Genomic DNA, 18,662 nt, shown 5'->3' with positions numbered 1-18,662 from the left:
TTTTGAGCTGAAATTTTCAGGGTCTGGGTCTATTTCTGGGTGTAACACTTTTGGCTTTTAAGGAGCAACTTCGATGTCAGCAGAATGAAGTCAGGCCTGGAAACTGTCTGTGTTCCTGGAGTCTCCTGGCTTGGTCAGGTGCAGAGCTGTTTGTGTAGGGCTCTTTCTGCGGGGGCTGTGCTCTCCCAGGGCAGTCACAATGGTGTCCGCTGCCTTGAGTGTATTTGTGCAGTCTGGAGCAGGAGATTGTCACCAGAAAAGCACCATCACCTACTTCTGAAAGTGCAGAGGGGGCTTTTTTGGATGAGGAGGAAGGCACTGGAGAGCATGTTGGGGAGATGCTATTACTCTGTGATTCCCAAGGGCAGTTCTAGCTCAATTTCTGCCTGATTTACTTCTACAGGAACTAGCAAGGGGAACATGTCAGCTGCTGTTGTTCTTGAGAATTAAAATTTAATGCCTTGGATTAAAATTGAAAGGACAGTGCCCTGATATGTTTTCCCTTCCCATGTTTCTTATGGCAATGCACAGTAAGTGTGAACAGAAGTAACTCTTGTACCATTTCAAGCAACTGAAGAGGAAATACAGTGGAAGCCCTGCTGAATTTACCAAGCCTAGGCAAGCGTGGCATCTTATTTTTCTAATAATTTTTTTAAGCCAAGATTTCTTTCGTTACTACTTGTACATGGAAATCAGAGGTTCACAATGAGATTATAATTCATTCTTTTTTATATAACTGTTACATGTACAAATTTCATGAAGAGAACATTATCAAGAATGCAAAATCAAGCAGTCACAAGAAGGGAGTGTTAAGACTGGCATTGGAACAGAAATTCAACTTCTCTTATGCATATGCATTCTGATGAAGTAATCAGAATTAGGTAAGAGCACATAATATTTTTCCAGAAAACTTGTTCCTTACTCAGTGCACAAGATGGACAGTGCTCAATTAATGAGCAGCTATTTGAGATGTTGTTTTATCCTTAGTGTTTGATCTGTGGCCCTAAGCGTTATTTACAGCACGTTGTTCAGACCCTGCTCAGACGTCAGAATTATTAATTTCCTCATGGGCTTTTCTGTGCTGCTCATCACTACTGTATCCAAGTGCTACACAGGTTTTAAATTAAATTTATCTGCACAAAGCCCCAGTGAGGGATGTGCTATTATCTCGGTTTTACAGATGGGGAACTGACAGAGATTAAGGTCAGAAAAATTCACCAAATTTGGATGCTCATTTTAAGACATAAGATTGGATTTTAGTGCCCTTCAGATCATACAGGATGTTCTGTGTTCAGAAAACACCACTTGCTACTTCAGCATCAGGTGTGTTCTTCCTGTGGCTGAATAACTTCCCCTGCAGGTCAAGGTTGCAAACTGAACATTTACATGGCACTATTGATCGCTAAAGAGCACTTTGTATTTGATATCACACAGGAACTTGGAGCTTTCTCTGAAATAGGCAGAACTTCAGTGAATCACCTGCAGAAATGAGGCCCTGGAGCTTGCTGAAAACTCTAATATGACTTTATTATTACAGACTGTTCCTTAATGCTTGCATGGAAATTGGCATTACAAAAGCCATCTGAATTCTCATCCTTGTCAATTTGGTCATTTGATTTTTGCAATGGAGAAGGATTAATTTGGAATATTGGAATTTGTGATCCAGTTAATTTGGGGGATGAATATTAATTGAGAAACCATATTGCCTCAAAGATAGTACTGTCTTCTCTGTGATAAACATGAAGAGGATCTTTGCAAATGAACTTTCATTTATTTTCGTTGTATATTCAGATTTCTTACCTCTTTGAAGACATTCTAAATACCAGAAGATTTGTTAACAAGTCTAGGAAAATACTCTTTCTCTATTTGGAAAAACTTTTCTTGGTGATTTTTATGTGTTGTGTCCACATTTTGTATACCGAATACCTTTACATGATTTTCCTAGCGTTTTCTCCACTGGAAGTTTATTTTACACTAGTTTTTGTTTTAGGCCTGCTGATTGCTTATAGAGAATTCAAGGTAAGCCCTTAGTCCTTCATAGATCTTTAAAAGTTGCGGTGTAGATTTGCACAAAGGCTAAACATAGTGAGTTGTGAGCATTTCTCTTAATTTTCGAGAATTTTGCTTGTATTAATTAGACCAAAGAAAAAAGATTTTACTGTATCTTTTTGTGCTTCTCAAATTCTATGTCTGCTTTATTTTCTTATCGGTTAGATAGATATTTCTTTATATTTTCCCAAAGCTCTTTGAAATCTGTAGCTGACAATGATTAGAGAAGTAAAAAGTTTCTTACATTCATCAAGAAAGGTACCAGAACAGTGTCTGGTATGACACAATTATGTAGATAGAGATTAAACACCTTTCTTAGACACCTTTTTAACATTAACCTACATAGCTTCTCATTAGACTGCCTTCCTCATGCCAAGTTCATCTCTTTTGTGGAACTGGGAGGCTGCCCTGTGTTTATGAAGCTGGACAGTTTTCTCCCAGCTATGAAGTGCACTCAGAGAAGCCAAAACGTCTCTTATAACAACACAAGAAAATGAATTTTTCAGTAGTTTCAAAGTCTCTGTTGTTTACAGTTGTATTCATTTCCAGACTGCTGAGAGCCAACTATTCCCAGAGCTTTATGGTATTGCTGTGGCATTACTTACAGAACAACTGCTTGCTATTGAGGAAAAAATGAAAGTTAGTGAGAACTTTGCTTGACTAAGTATGATTTCCTACTGAGCAGCTTGGGTAGTACATATGTATTGTGCAAATCACCTTTTAAATAATAAATTACATCCATTATTTAACTAGTCCAAAGTTTTCAGTGGAAATAAACCATTTATGCCCACCTTCTGTAAAATATGCTAGTACTGGGGCAGTCGGGGCTGTCGGTGCAGGGCTGTGGCACTGAGCTGGCAGCCCAATTTATGAGTTACCTGTCCAGAGGAGTCAGAGGAATTCAGAAATAAATCAGTGTTTCAGCTTTGACAAATGCCAGCCAAATTCTTGAGGCTGCAGAGGGGTCCCTGGTGGAGTTCTCTGCCAGTTTGCCATACTTCAGCCTAAACATCCATCCTGCAGATTGCAGATTAAGATTTAATCATGTCTATAGATTTCTAATTACTCATGAGTATCTGATTAGAAACCCTGGCTGGCAAGGAGCTCCAAAGACCTTTCAGTAGATCATACAAAAAATTTGTTCCCCAATTAGTTGCAGAACAGTCATCTGGCACCCAATTCTTCTTTAAAATGTTAGCAAGTTTACAGAAAAATGAGAACATAATACTCCCAGCTATTCCAATCCACCATGTGACCATAAATTTTTTAATCTTGAAAAGTTAAAAGCAGGAACACTAAAACATTTTTTGTTGATGCCTGAAGTGATACAGCATAGGAAAGAGAGCCAGAAATACAGAAAAAAAAAAAAAAGACCCACAAAAACAAAACAAAACAACACTATTTGCTTGGTTTATGCCCTGATTATGTGACTCATGAAGTTCTCCATGGTGAGTCTAGGTTAAAAAATAATCATATAGATTGTTTTCTAAAAGGAAAAAAAACATGAAGAATCTTATGGTAGTTACAGATAGATGGAAATACGTGTTTTTCAGGACATTTGGCAATCATGAAGTAAAAAGCAACCAGGAGAATGATGTGCAGATACAGTAAAATGTGTAATTAATAGATGAATGATGAAATTAAAATAATACCTTTGTAAAAATAATGAGCACTTAAAATTTTTCCTCTGTTTATGTAATTTTTCTAAGCATTTCTGAATCTTTTATCAAGGACAATGCAGGCCAGCATGTTGAAAGTGCAGGTTTAGGCTCTTTATCACAGTGTCTTCCCCATTGTTTTTGCTTTCTCTGTATTTCTGCTTCTAGTATTGCAGTGGAGAAAATGCTTTATTACATCAGTGATTTTGAAATTTGACTGTAAGAATATTGTTAAGATCATCTTTGACTTCGTGTAAATCAATCAAAGGAGTTGCTGGAATTGTCTTAAGGCCTGATTCTGAAAGTAACCTGATGAAGCCAAAAAACTGTTCAATAGATTTTAGTGGTTAATTTGCTAAGAGCACCTGTCTAGTGGGAAAAGATTCCTGAAGAACAACTTGAGATGAAAATGTAACCCCAAACTTCTCAGGCTCAGTATCCTACTGGAGTAAATCTGATGCCTGTGTGTGTTACATAACTGGAACTGAAAGTCACTTTCTCTCAGCAGAACATATCTTATGAGAAGTCATATTCAGAGATAGCTGTATTTTAATATAACTATTTTCTGCTACCAGATATGAAACTTCTCCCCAAAAATATCACATAAAACTGCCTGTATTTGCCTAAATTTATATAAGTCATAGTGTTCAGAATTAATATAAGCAAAAATTTGTAAGTAAAATCCTGTCATGCTTTAATGCTGGTTTGACAGTGAATGTTTCCTTTTCCAAAATTTGCGTATTCTTTCGGTTGATTTGCAACCCAGCTATCATTCAACATCACCTTGTCGAGCAAGGACCCTCACAGTGCTCTGTACAAAAATGCTGAAAGCTCTGATTTCTGCCACAGGTGTCTTTGAGAAAGACAGGGAAGTGACCAGAAAGCAGGAATGCTATTTGCCATTTTCCAAACATATGGTCAAGTAAAGAGAGATCATTTGGGGAAAATCAGAGGGAAAACCTGTGCAGAGAGGGAAAGTTAAACCTAGAAAAATGTTCTGTGCATGCAGTTCACAATTCAACTGGTTTAAATGAACCAGAAATAGTAAGAAAAGTCACACCAGGTTGCATTTTTCCAGTGAGTATAGTATAAACTTTTTCAAAATATCTATAAAATTTCAGCATTAGAGCAGCACTTTTACTTTTTATTAATACATAATTAGATATGTGTGCTGTGGTAGTTCTGTAATTAGACTGTACAGTCATAACAATCCAGTTTTTGGCCAGGGGCCTTGACCTGCTTTCCATGCTGGGAGCATCTTTTTGCTCCCAGCTGCTCCCCAGGGTTCACCCCTGGGCTGGCAGCTCTCCACATGGATAACCCTGGGAACCACAGCCCTGCTGGAATCACTGGCTGGGATATGCTCAAGGCCATGGCAGAGGGCTTTCCTTCTGCGGGGGGACAAAAGGTGGTGGGGGAAAGCTGTGGACGTAAATCCTTTGAATTGATGCTTCATTAATTCCAGTGTTTGCAGAACAACCTGGTTTAAAGTGGCTTTATTTTAGAGAGCAAGCGCATATATAAAGTGATGAAATGAGAGCTAATGGGATTTGTCTTAAAGATTCCAACATCTAGAAATATACATAAATGCACTGTACATAAATGTAAAGGACCCAATCTCTAGTATTATTAGCTATATATAAATGTAAATCTGACAATGAATTTTCATTAAATCTCTGTTTTCATTTATATACCCAAGGAATTGTTAGACTAAGTAAGGTGTCTGCATTTTCCTCTAAATATTTGTGTTACATTTATTAATTCAGCAAGCTGAAATGCTTGTGGAGATACTCAGGTCTCACAGGAATTACTCTAAATATAATAAATTCAAATTCATAGTATTACCAAATAGCCATGTCTTATAATGATAAGTTTGCATTCAGTATGAAATTCTGGGCAAAAGGACAGAAGAACAAAACACAGGAAATAAATCTTTAAAAGCGTTTACTGATTCAGAAGGGCTTTTGGAAGTGATGTAGCTGGTTTCTCAGTGAAGAAATTATAAAATTCCTGGACTGTATCTGGAAACTCATCATCCAGCATCTCTGGCTCATGCCATGTTTTCGTCTGGACTTGTGCTGGCCCTGAGTTGTGTGGACCATCCTTTTGCTATAGCACACCCTGTGCTCTCTAGCTCTCTCTCTCTGGTTGTGCTTTGGTTTATAGCACCATAAAGGTTTGGGAAGAGCTATTACTCTCTTCTCCCAATGGACTTCTTTGCTCTTTGAATCTTTTCACTTAACTCCCTACAGCTTGTCTTCTGCAGCTCTCTTTGCCCCATCTCTGCTCTCCAGCACTATAGATGTCCAAATTGTGTTCACTCAGAGGAAATAGGAAGCCACTTCAGGGGAAGGTTTAGTCTTGGTGTGTATTTCTAAAGCCTATAAAGTGACTTTAGGTACTGCTATATAAGTAGTAATAATAATAAAAAAGCTAAAACAGAGCAGCTTTTCCTTCACTCCCCATTTTTAAAGCCACCTTTTTTTTTCCACTGAAGGGCTCAGCAAAAGAACATTCCTAGTTGTTCCATCATGTCAGCTCTCTTAGCATGTAGCTTCAAAAGGAATGAGCTTAAGCTCAAGTGTTTCAATGTGCAGTGTGCTGGTCTCTATAGGGACCTACCCCCCTAGCCCTCCTTTTGCGGGGGTACAGTTTTCCTTACATTTATATATCTCAAGAGATGTCACAATTTTTTATTGCTCTTCTACCGTGTAATGTAGCCCTAGATAGCCACACTAGGAAAAAGGAATTTCATGGTATAATTTCTGCCATTTAATGCATACTGTAAAGCATTTTCTTAATTTTTTCCTTTTCTGCCTTTCACCTCTCTGCTTTAAAAAAATGGCATGATTGATATTAATATTTTTCCCTAATAAAAATGTATTTTCCCTTGATCTTAGTGTTGGTAATACATTATTCAGTGTTCCTTCTTAATAAAAGCCATTGGTTGTTCCATTACTCACAGCAGTTATTACAACACTAAAGGTCTCGTTCATCAGAATGACTTGCAGAGGCAAAATCAAACCCCTGAGTTCTCCATGCATCAGGATAATAGCTGTGGTACATGCAAGTTATTAAAAAACTGAAATATAATGTGTGTTTCTCTGTTTTGCTTTATTTTTTTCTTTTTTTCTCCCCCTCTCTAGAAGATTAACACTAAAGAAGGATCTGTGAACATCATTTATTTTATTGCATATGTGTAGTTTTCTATTTATTTTCTTCTTTTGGTAGAGGTTGTTGAGAGTGAAGAGTTGATTTTGATTGACTTTATCCCTTTTCACAAAACATCCTCCTTAAAATCACAGATATAGTCCATGGATTTGAGTTGTTCATAATTGTCAGACTTTTCTTTGAATTCCTGCTGAATTTCTGTTGGATGATGATAGAAGAAGGTATAATCTTAGATAACCTCTGCTAATATAAGGAAAAATGGGCACAGCTTTTGAGCAGAGAAGATTGTGAGAAGTTCTAGATCAAGTCTTAGGACTGGGATTCTGTTGGAAGGATAACTTCTGTAGTATTGTGGTACATTGAGTTTGTGCATTCTGGCATAAAATGGACATAAAACTACTGCAGGATAATGCAAACCAGCAATTTTATTTCATGCTCGTAATCTTAGAAGTTTTTTTTTTAAAGAGTAAAGTTGCAGGTCTAGCTAGGATGTCAAAATAACAACAACAACAACAACAACAAAAAAGTGATATTTGGAAACAAATGCTCATATTTGAAGTTGGACTGTTACCTCAGCACAGAGGCAAACAAGGGCTTCCACTGCCAGACTGATTTTCTCAGCGTGGTTAAATGGTGTATGAGTCATCTTCTGAGGCACACAGTGTACACATGGACACTTGAAGGATGTCGAGCCTGTTTAGAGCTTTCATGACTCTTCTAAACCCTCATTTTTCCACAAGTTTAATGTATTATACAACTCTTTTGCCTCTACAAACCTTTTCATTTATTGTTTATAACTTTGCACTCTTTACCTGAATTATAAGAATAAACCAAGTTGGCCTAATTTGTATTCCAAAATGCTTGCTATAGAAATGAATTTGACAACTATGTCTGCATCATTTAAAAATATTTATACCCCCTCCATGTATTATGGATGTTATATTGCCTTTGATGTCTAGCTTGATTCTGCATTTGCTGATTAACTTGTCAAAGTTGCAATTGCTTTCCAGTGTTGCTACAGGGTTGCTCACTTGCTTTTAGGTGTCTGCACTGTTCTTGGTCAACAAAGTTCTGGGTGTCTGAAGTTTGAGCTGTTTTTTGGGGTGGTTGTGAGGATTTTGGGAGCAGGGGAGAGGTCTTTTAAAGATTTGGTTTGATGATGGACCATAAAATTGGGAAAGAGGAAACTGAGATTTATGTACCTGTTGCCTGTGTGAATCCACACATTACCTGACCAGGTGCCATTGATAAGACGTGTAATGGCAGAACAGGGATAATTTTGAAAAGAAAATGTGTATGCTAGTACACAAAAAAATGAGGATGCTATTATTTGACCTGTAGCTTTTAAATAGACTACACTGCTTTGTTTGAATTTTGTGCATCCTTCTGCTTTAGGTATGTTGATGGGATGGCTGGACTGGTTGCACAAAGTATGTTGAGACAAGTTTGGGGGCAATGCAGCTTTCCTGTCAGGAGCCAAGGATGAAATGTGCATCAGTTCACTGGTGATGGGTAGAATGGAGAAAAAGAGAAAGCCTTCTACAGAAATAGCCAAAATATTGGTGTCTTGTCAGCACTGGTTTGGGTACAAAGCTGAACAAAAGGACCACAGTGGCTCCTGTGAACAGAAGCCCATCCCAGTCAGACCCAGTACAATTGGGAACCATCTGGTTTTTATCAGGACCTCAGAGCTCCCTCAGGTCACTGCTCATCATGCTGTCCCTGTTACCTGGTGCTGTGCTCAGACGTGGTGCTGCTTGCTCAGGGAGATTTGTGCAGTCTCCTCCTTGGGCCCAGTGGTGCAACCCAAAAGCCACAGCCAGGCAGAGGAAGGGACAGTTCTCATGGTGGTCACAGTCATGGCCTAGGAAAACACACTATAACAACAGCACTGGGATTTCCAGGGGTGAGACTGTGAGAGCAGAATGGAAAATCCTGTCCCAGAGGGGCTGGGAAATGCTGCTGCAGCTCAGGGGAAATGGAAGGGAGCTGCAAGGCACAGGCTGTGGGGTTGCAGATGGATGCCTGTGGCATCACGCACGGGAAGGTGCTTAGGTGCTGTGCAACAGGCCACAGTCTATTTTCATTGTAAGTGTAGATAACTTAGCTTGATTGACCATGCTAAGAAAATGGCTATATATTTAAACAGTCATAATTTTGATGCTTTCGTCCCTGCTAGATTAAGCAGGGGAAGCCACGTGTAGTGGATTCTAGTCCATCATAATCTGTCTATGATGGGAGGAATCGGTCCTTTTCAATGTCACAGGATTGGTTACATGCATCACATTTAATGGGCTTGCTGTTCAGTAGCTTCTGTGGGTGGTGAAAATGGAAAATAATCCACACAAGCTTTTCCCTTCAACATCGTGTAGAGCATTAAATACCATCTCCATGGAGAGAATCCAAGCTATGGCTGTCAAAGATACAGGAGCACCTTTTCTAGTTTTGTAATTCTTCTTGGCTTTTTCAGAACAGAAATAGCATAGCATGTGATGTTTTGGCTCACTGAGAGGGAGTTTTTAATTAGAGGCCATTTTCTGGAACTAGAAGAACACAAAATAGTAGTTAAATCTTGTGCCAGAGTGGGAGTGAAGGGTGCTGAGAGATAAAGCTGTTCTAGAGACATAGAGCCCTTAAAAAACTAAGTGATTTTAGAATAAAATAATTTCTTTTTATTAGTGTTTTTAGGTATTCCTTGATGAAAATGTCAAATCTTGGCTGCTAGCAACAAGGGAGTTTATTGCTAGGTACTTGAGTTAAATAAGCAGTATTCTGGCTTGTGTGGATTTCATCCTTACAAAGTGGCAGTGAGAGGAGGGAATAAGTAAAAAATTCCAAAACATGAAAAGAGGGAAGGTAGCCTGCAGGACGGGTCTTCATTGTACATTACTTCTTGAATATGGTGCAGAATTCAGATGTCTAAGTAGGACTATCACTTTGCCCATAACCAGGCCTTTGAGAGGGAAGATGCCAAATATGAATTTAAGGATATAGGTACTTTGTTCCCTTAACTACAGTGTGTAACACAAGTTTTCTTATCTTGGTGAATTAAAAAAATCAGTGTTTTTGTAAGACCTTAAAAAAATTTAGAAAGCAAGAAGTTTTTGCTTTGCCACATACATTTGTGGTGTTGTTACAAAGAAATTGAGTATTGGAATCAGGGCTGTCAATATTCATGAACAGGTGATAATAAACTTTAAAATTTAAGAATAGTCCTGGGATTGTTTCTAAAACAGTGCTCCCTATTAGCACAGAGAGATAATGGTATTGTAATTGGTTTCCTTTAATACACACATTTGAAGTTAGCAGCCCATTTTGCATTATCTCGTCTTCTCCCATTACAAACAGATGTGCGGCTTTCCCAAAAGAGTGCTCAGGGGGTTCTCGGCAAAAGCCTTGAGCTTTGTTCCCAGCAGGTGCTGATCTCAACACCTTGTTCTAAGGAGGAGTAATTGTATAAGAAAAAGAAGAGGCATTTTGGAGTACCAACACAATCTCAATTAAACATCCAATGGGGAGGTCTGTGGCGGCAGGAAAAGAACGTTAAAGAACTGCTGCCACCACTCCTTATAAGCAGCAAACTTCCTACACTCTTCCAGGTCTCAGATTCTAGTGATGGCATGTAACAAGCCGACACCCATCTTGATGTCCTATGGACTTGTTTTTAGGTGAACTTACCTTCTTTTCAGAAGAGAAGTTTTCTGTTCAGAGTTCTCATCGTGTATTCGACACAAATGATCTTAAGCTTATGTTGTATAAAAACTGAAGCACTAACCCCAAAACTGAATAAATCTGGAAAACTGAGACGTGTATAGATTTCCTCTCAAAAATACATTTAATATATGAGTAGTATTTATATAGACTGGGGAAATGCCATGTGCTTATGATGCCTTTTTCTTGGACCTAAAATGAAGAGCCAGACACGATTAAGGGATAAAGGGTTTTTATTTTGGTATTTAATAAGGATCCTTATGGTGCAACATTTTGCCAAGGTGCAATGCGCCAAAATGCACATTCATGGTAGATCACATATAGAATTTTACAGACCTTGCAAATTAGCAAGTCTAACAGATGCCCCAATGAGAGGCTTGAATGAATAGTGTGATATCTTCCTGTCCCAAAGTATTGCCTCCTAGATGAGCTTAATTTTAGTTTACAGGATGTATTCTAGAGGGGACCTTGGTTTCCCAAGATAGCTTAGGTCTTTCTGGCCTCCAGTTGTGAGGCCTTTAGGATGTTTGGTCTCCTGGCCTAGCAGAATGCCAGGAGTATGCTAAGTTATCAGACTTAAGGAATTACAAATATGTATGCTAAAGACACAGAATACATAAACGGTGTATAAAAAAACTCATCACCTACTGAACTTTTACAAAAGCATATAAATATTTGAAAATGTTTCAGTGTATCTCAAGATTTTTCTTAATTTTAATGGTCTTATTTTCCTGGGTGCAATGTAGATTTCCAGTGGTTTTTTTGTTTGTTTGTTTGTTTTTTTTTTTCCTAGTATGGGTTATACAGATTTGGGGTCTGTTGTGGCTGTAAAATTAGTCTACTTGCTGTGTTAGCCTCTAATACTGTATTCCCACCTACAACTGCAGTAACACAGCTTGAAGGGAATTTAATTAGGAAAATGAGGCAGATGAAATAGGCAGTGTAATGTATATCTGCAATATGAAGAAGAGTAAATACACTTTTCATCTGAATAGTCAGAATAGAAACTGTGTTAAACTGGGCTGAAATTTAATCAGAAATGGATTTCTTTCATTTTCTACCATTACTGTGTAATTGTCCTCCTTATTACTGGGGATTAGAAAGGCTACCATCATTGAAGAGGAAACATCTTTAACCAATTATGTATAGTTTCTATTTTGTCTGGCACTGACCTCCTCTTTATGTGAAAAATAGAAATCTCTGGAGGAACAGACTTAGTGTGGTCATTCCAATCTGGGAATTGGGAAGTCTTGTGCACACACTCTCGGCATCTCATGACCTGTGTGCACACCCCTGTGCTCTGTTAATTCCTGCTGGTTTACAGACCATGCAAGCAATAAGTGGTAGAGTTCAGATGACTAAAACTTGCTCTGCCAGTAGCAGTTTCCTGCCTGGCAGCACTCTGGAATATTCCAGCCTTGCTGTAGTGTGTTGCTGCAGTTGTGGATATTTCACTTCTACCCGTTACTTATTTCCCTAATGCATTTTTTAGCATTTGTGTTGGTTCTGAGCGCAGATGATTGCACTGCGCAGAAAAACACAGAGGATCCGTAGGGCAGGAGGCAGCTGAAGTAATATATAATAGACCATGAATAATTGTTTAGGAAAAAGTCTCCCATAATCCCTTTGCAGAATTGGAGAGAGTAGCACTGGGAAGTCTGCAATATCATACAGCACAACCAGTACAACTGACATATTAGTTTGAAACACATTTTTTTAGTCCGAATCAAGAGATAGAAGTACATTATTCAGATACATTTTTGCATAGTAAACAAATAGAAAGAGTTATACATGCTTTAATTCTATGCATGAGATTTTTTAATGTTCTATTAATTCTAGATCAACCCACTTGGGCTGTAATGTGATTCTTTAAACTGCTGCAATGAGAGGTACGAGATCAGTGCTTTTATTTAACTGATTTTTCTAGGCCTTTTTAAAACAAGACAGGTAGTAAAGTCAGTATTATGGGGTAGGTGCATGATGAAAACACAGTACAGGCAACCAAGCGTCACCACTCTTATTCTGCTACTCTTGGCTGTTTTCTGCTTATGGCAGCAATCAGCCAGAGGACTTCTCCAGTTGGTTACCAAATCTCAGGTTCTCTCCCTCCTTAAATCAAATTTCAAATCATCATATTTTACATTTAGCACGTGTGATTTTGAAGCCTTGTTTCTGTGCTGAAGTCTGTTCCATGCCTCTGGACAGTACTTTTATTTATCCGTGTTCTGGAAGACAGAACAAGAAATAATCAGTAGTGCTTTGATTTCTGTCCATAGCATTGCCAGGTGCAAGGGTAGGTGGTACATTTGATTTTCCAGCTTCTGGAGACACCAGCTTACCATTTCATCACTGGAGGGTAGTCCTGGCGATGGAATGTGTTTCTCTCCTTTGTGAGAAACATTTCCTGTATTGCAAGGAGAACCATGACTCTTTACTGAATTGTGTAAAAACATTTGTGCATCTTTTAATCGGAATGAAAAACCCCCACAGGGGTTTGCTGCTTAAGAGAAATGAAGCAGATTGGTTGAAGTTCCTAATACTTCTTTTTTTCAAGCATCAGCACAAGATAGCAGGTGTTTTCTCTGCTAAGCAATTCGTCTAGTAGCTAAAGAGACTTGATTTTTGTATGTTGTCAACTTTCAAGTTTAATATGTGCTAAGGGACACATTTCAGACACTTAATCTTTTGTTGATTTTATGCGGAAAAGAATGTCGAACCTTTGCAAATCTTTGAAACAGGCGCAGTTAAAATCTCCACTCTTCCATGGTCTGCTCAAGAATTTCCTTTCATCTGTGATTTTCAAAAATAAAACAAGACATGGTGCCTGCTTAGAAAATGTTTATTACAAGGAAATGTAATAATCTGATTTTTTACTGTGTCTTATGCTAAGGTTTATACCTGTTTTTCTGGTGTATACCCTGACTAGGTGAATCTGCTGCCCTTAATTTAAATTTTTCTGTGGAATCGGACCACTACAAAGCCAGAAATTCCTTTAGAAGAACAAGTATTTCTCAAAGACATTTTCCAAGTGTGTGCACTTAGAGGGGGTTGTTATGTGTACTTTTTTTTAAAATGGGAGCAGGTACAAGTGGGATGATAAATTAGAATAAATCTCATAGATTAAGAATCAAGTTTAGGTCTTGCTGAACACAGTAATCTTGCAAGAAAAGAACGGCAATAAAAGACCCTCCATGACTGTAGCAGTAGATTTCCCCATCTCAGGCAACATATGAAACTGAATTTCTTGATTAGTCACTTGGTTCAAGCTGGGTAATGTGAGTAAAATGCTTCCGATGTGTCTGAAGTATTGTCACATGAAATTTGTCATTTCTTCATATTTTACCCTGCAGTACCTTGGATATTTCTGATTGAATTAAATACTTTAAATACTCTAGGGTTTAAAGACCTAAAATAGACACAGTTGGGACTGTGCTGTAGCTATTTAAGAGGGATTTTCATTCTCGTCACGAAGAGAGAAAATTTTAGTGAATGAAAGTGGAATTCTATGACTTTCTGTAATAGAAAATGTGGCATTGATTGTCTTCACATTCCAGTTCCTCAAGCTAGAAAGTGTGGATGAAAAATGGCTAAATAAACTTCCTTCAATTTGCCAGTATTTCTTCACTTGAGGTATTTAATGGAGAGATTAAGAAAATGTGGTTTATTTCATAAGTCCTGTGTGCACTGATTTGCAATGTGGCAGAAAGAATGTGAAATCCTATTTGTACTTTTTGAAGAACATATGACCCAAATGTTTATAATGCAGGACAAATGAAAATGGGAGGGGGAAATTGCATTCTCTAGAATTCTGTAGCCCTGCCGAGACAATGAGAGAAAGGTTTAAGAAATTATATGTAATTTTTTTTTTTTTTTGCTTTGGAAAGAAGCCTTTTCTACCACTCCTTCAAAGATGTGATTGTTTTAGGGAAGATGTAACAACCATTCCAAGACACCCAATGCCTTGATGAACCCAGGAGGCGCTTTCTGTTAGAGGTTGCATAGGCACTTTGACTGGTTTATTCCTGTTGTTTGGAAAGGCAGAATCAGTCCCTTAATTATCTTAACCATTGTCTGTTTCAGAGCCTGACCATGCTGAGATTTGGGCAGCACCTCATCAAGCCCTCCGTGGTGTTCCTGAGGACGGAGCTGAGCTTTGCTCTGGTGAACCGCAGGCCGGTGGTGCCGGGACGTATCCTTCCCATGGCTGATCCTGGGAAAGCAGAACACATCTGGGGGGCTTGGAAGGCCAGGTAGGATGTGACACTCCTTCCCATGGCTGATCCTGGGAAAGCAGGGCGTGCTGGGGGTGTTTGGAAGGCCAGGTAGGATGTGACATGGGTTTATTCCAAAACCAGGCAGTGATGCTTGATCAGAAGATGCTTGATCAGTGTTGCAGAACTGCCGAAAACAGTTGCTTAGCAACTGTGACCTTCGAGGTGAATTTCTATTGACCTTTTCACCACAGAAGATGTATAAACAACCAGGTGCTACTAAAAGCATCTTAAAGTCTATTGGAGGTGGTACTGTTTAAATTACATATTATTCTAAATAACACATCCCGCTTCCCTTTTAATAATGTCACTTATTTTTAGGTGGGGTAACTTCTTTATGGAGGATTTTCAACTTTTCCTGGCTAAATGTACACCGTTTGTCAAATGCCAGTAGAATCCTGTATGAAGACTTTGAAGATTTTTTTGGGGGGGGACAGATTGCTCTGATTAATTTAGGTGGGAATGGATTAAATAAACCATCTGTATAGTGCACACATTTCAGGATGAAAATATGAAGCCTCATGGTGTAAGTAAAATTCTTGAGTTAGGAACTGTTCTGTAACTCGATTACACAAGATGCTTAATGTACCTATTTAATGCATTTTGTAGTGTCGTGTGTTATTTTCCAGTCAAAATTCTGCTGCTCTGTAACCTGTGCTGATTTCAGTGGCTGAAAGTGAGTTTTCAGAAATAATCAAGACTGATCACATTTTCCATAGAGGTTCATGATAAAATTTTAGTGAGAGCTCAGGCAATGAATGACCGTGTTTGGAAAAAAAAGAAAGTTGTCTGGAGTTTATTGAAAGTTTTCTTGTTAGTCTTGTAGTTTTAAGTTGTTTCTTTCTTAATTTAAAATCAAGTCGATTTTAATATATATTTTTTAAACCCACAAATGTATTTGTTCTAAAATACAGAACCTTCCTTTCCTCCCATCACTTGCGTAGATTATAATTGTTCAATATTGAATTTTCTCTCCACCTGTTTTGAATGGCGTGTGTGTGTATCAGAAGTCAGATCATGGCAAAGATGCACAGACTCCATAGAAACTTTAAAGGTGTTACTGCCTCACCAATATATTTTAATGAATAAAATTAAAAGTTTTTCTGATCTTTGAGCTTCTGAAATTCCAAGGTGATTTACAGATTTGTCATAATATAAACCTTTTTCAATGCTATGTAAAGGCAGTATCACATTGGTCACTGTGTGATGCGGGGCCTGTAAGTGCCTGAGCAGTTGCTCTATGCATTGTGTGGATCAGAGAGTAAATAAACTGTCATCTGTTCTGTGAGTGCAGGTTTTAAAAACAATATCTGACTGTTTTTTTAAATTAATCAGTTAAGTGAACAATTGCATTTGTTGTTAAAAATAGAGTATTTCAGATGAAGCATTCTTGTTTTAAAGTTTTGTGAGCACCTAGTAATGACAAGTTAAGGAGCCTATAAAACTTAATTATTACAAGCTTCTTTTCTTCTTAAATAATTAAAGATTATAAACTCTTGTTGTATAATTATTGCTGACTTTTGGCAGATACATTTATTTTCTCAGGGTTTAGCTTTGTTATCCCGTAATGAGGGTTGCAGTGTATTTTATAGTGTCACATTGTTTTAATAGCTTGTGTTGTAATATATAATGTAGTCTTTGTTTCTCCATTGAATAAATGTTCAGGTAATAAAAGCTCAACCCTTTTCCTTTCTCATTACAATAAGAAGAAATTAGGAGAGATCTTGATGTAAAGGCTAGAATACAGTATGTAAAATAGAGCAATTTGCAGTTGTAAGCCTTTTAAAGTGTCTGTATAATGCAGCATTCATCTTGAGACCTGGCAGTAGCAAGTGTTTTTTCTTTGTTTTATTGAAATAATTTTATCTGCCTTGTCTTTGGCACATGTGTGACATTTTTTTTTTCAGTAGAAAATAAAATATTAATGTATGTGAATTAGAGAGACAAAAGAAATCAGTTTGAAAGCCAGATCACTCCAGGTGGTGGCTTTAATTAACTAGTAAGGTTGAAATTCCATCTTGAAGCAGAACATAGGATTGGAATTATGAATTTGCAGCAACAGTTTTAAAAAACTCTGTACTCTGGGGAAAAGTCTGTCACAATGGCCTTGTGGAGTTCAGTGTGACTTGAGCAATGCCAAAGCAGGCTTGTTCAGTCAACATATTGCAAAGTTTTGTTTTGTTTATTTTGAACTGCCAATCCTGTGAATTTAGCTTGACATTTGAAAGGCAAATTGTACTAATAGTCCCAAAATAGGTAGAGTAAAAAATAGTATTTATGGTAAGGAAAGAGTTCTCCTGTTCCTGGACAGAGCTGCCTCATTTTTCCCAGCATTAGCCTTCTGCCCAGTGGGTGTACCTAATTCACAGACTCAGGAACCTGTTTGTATTGGGATCCCCTCAAGTGATTACTGCAGATTCTTGGATAGGAAGGTGCTGGGTCCGTATTATTGAGTAAGGGATATCTGACATTAAACTGGAATCTTTAGTGTGCAAGCTACAATGTGCACAGGTGTGTGACAGTAGGAAACATTGACCTCTTCTGGCACAACGAGAAAGAGGAGAGCTGCAGGTGGTCAGGGTGCAGGATTAGTGCCTGTTCCCCTCAGGACATCCAGTCCCTTTGGTGTCACCTAGCAGCAATAGTCAGAGGTGTCAGACCACAGGCTGGCTGAAGACATTGTCACTTAACACCTGTAATAGTAAAGGGTCTGTGCCTGCTCTGCTCTTGTCTTCTCCTTGTCTGATATCAGAGCAGAAGGCACACTGGGGACTGTGTTGATTAATGGAGATACTGGGTTTTGGGGTGCACTTCTGTGATGACTTTCTGGCATCTTTGCAGAGCCACGAGTCTGGGTGGGAACACAAATACTGTATTCATCACACATCTGGGCTGTAATGGGAGTGGGGAGGAGGTAGCTGGGTATTCTGGAGGCTTGCTGGGATATCCTTATACAGGTACCCATTCCCTTTTTTACCAGAGTCCTTGTTTCCTCTCAGTTCTGTCAAGCTTGCTGCTTTGCAGAGAATGATTGTGAAAAGCAGTCACTTGTTGCTCCCTTGAACAGCTCTGTGGTTGTTTTGGAGGAGGCAGCTATTCAATAGCTGGAGCAGTGCAGGGATGTGTCTATAGTCAGCAGATGCATTGTTTCTGTCACACAAAAGGCACAAGACGAACTGAAGCAGCTCATGCAAACAGCATGAGCTCAGCTTCTCCTTGGCTTCTTGCTTGAATTACTTCATTCAGAGCCTTGCTGCTTCCATAGTTCCATAGAGCAGAACTGTGGTGCTGTTTGAAACAAATTCCATCTGCTCTTTGACATGCACTTTTTGTGCTTTAATATGGTAACAAATACCTTGTGAATGACCTACCATTTTATTGATGTTTTCTTAGCCCTGCACCAGAGCTTTACATGGTTTTGCTTGCATCTTCAATAAATATGAACTGGTTTTTATCACTGCCTTTCTCATGGTGCTCTGCAGGGTACTTGTTTTCATCTTGTGTTAAATATGAAAAATGAATTTCAACATTAGCAGAATCTATTTGGGGACTAGGACTTTTTATTATAAATAAAATTATTCATTAGTTATGTTCAATTTTTTTTTTTCAGTAGACAAGGTATTGATCTTTAGATTTGTGTTCAGGATGCCATAAGAAGAACTAGCACAAAAGGAACACAGCAACATTTGTAAATTGATTGAATGCAGTATATAATGACAGAGACAAACAGCAGATCTATGGCAATACTATATTATACAAAGCATTTTTCAGCAGTTTATTGAATTGGTTATTAAAAGGAACA

General features: G+C 38.3%; 1 protein-coding gene across 5 annotated transcripts in view; it reads left to right on the top strand.

The window, feature by feature from the left end:
- Positions 1–18,662, top strand: part of FHIT (fragile histidine triad diadenosine triphosphatase) — a 545,317-nt gene that overhangs the window by 132,374 nt on the left and 394,281 nt on the right. For all 5 annotated transcript variants that reach the window (XM_066195604.1, XM_066195606.1, XM_066195601.1 and 2 more), the window contains one exon: positions 14,670–14,778. In XM_066195604.1, coding sequence (XP_066051701.1) covers positions 14,679–14,778 — 100 coding nt within the window. In that variant the 5' untranslated portion in view covers positions 14,670–14,678. The remainder of the gene's footprint in view (positions 1–14,669; positions 14,779–18,662) is intronic.

The sequence above is a fragment of the Chamaea fasciata genome, unplaced genomic scaffold, assembly GCF_029207755.1.
Source record: "Chamaea fasciata isolate MVZ Bird 193981 ecotype frontalis unplaced genomic scaffold, bChaFas1.0.hap1 SCAF_13, whole genome shotgun sequence".
NCBI lineage: Eukaryota > Metazoa > Chordata > Aves > Passeriformes > Sylviidae > Chamaea > Chamaea fasciata.
The sequence above is the reverse complement of the archived record's forward strand: the minus strand, read 5'-3'. Positions and strand labels throughout refer to the sequence as shown.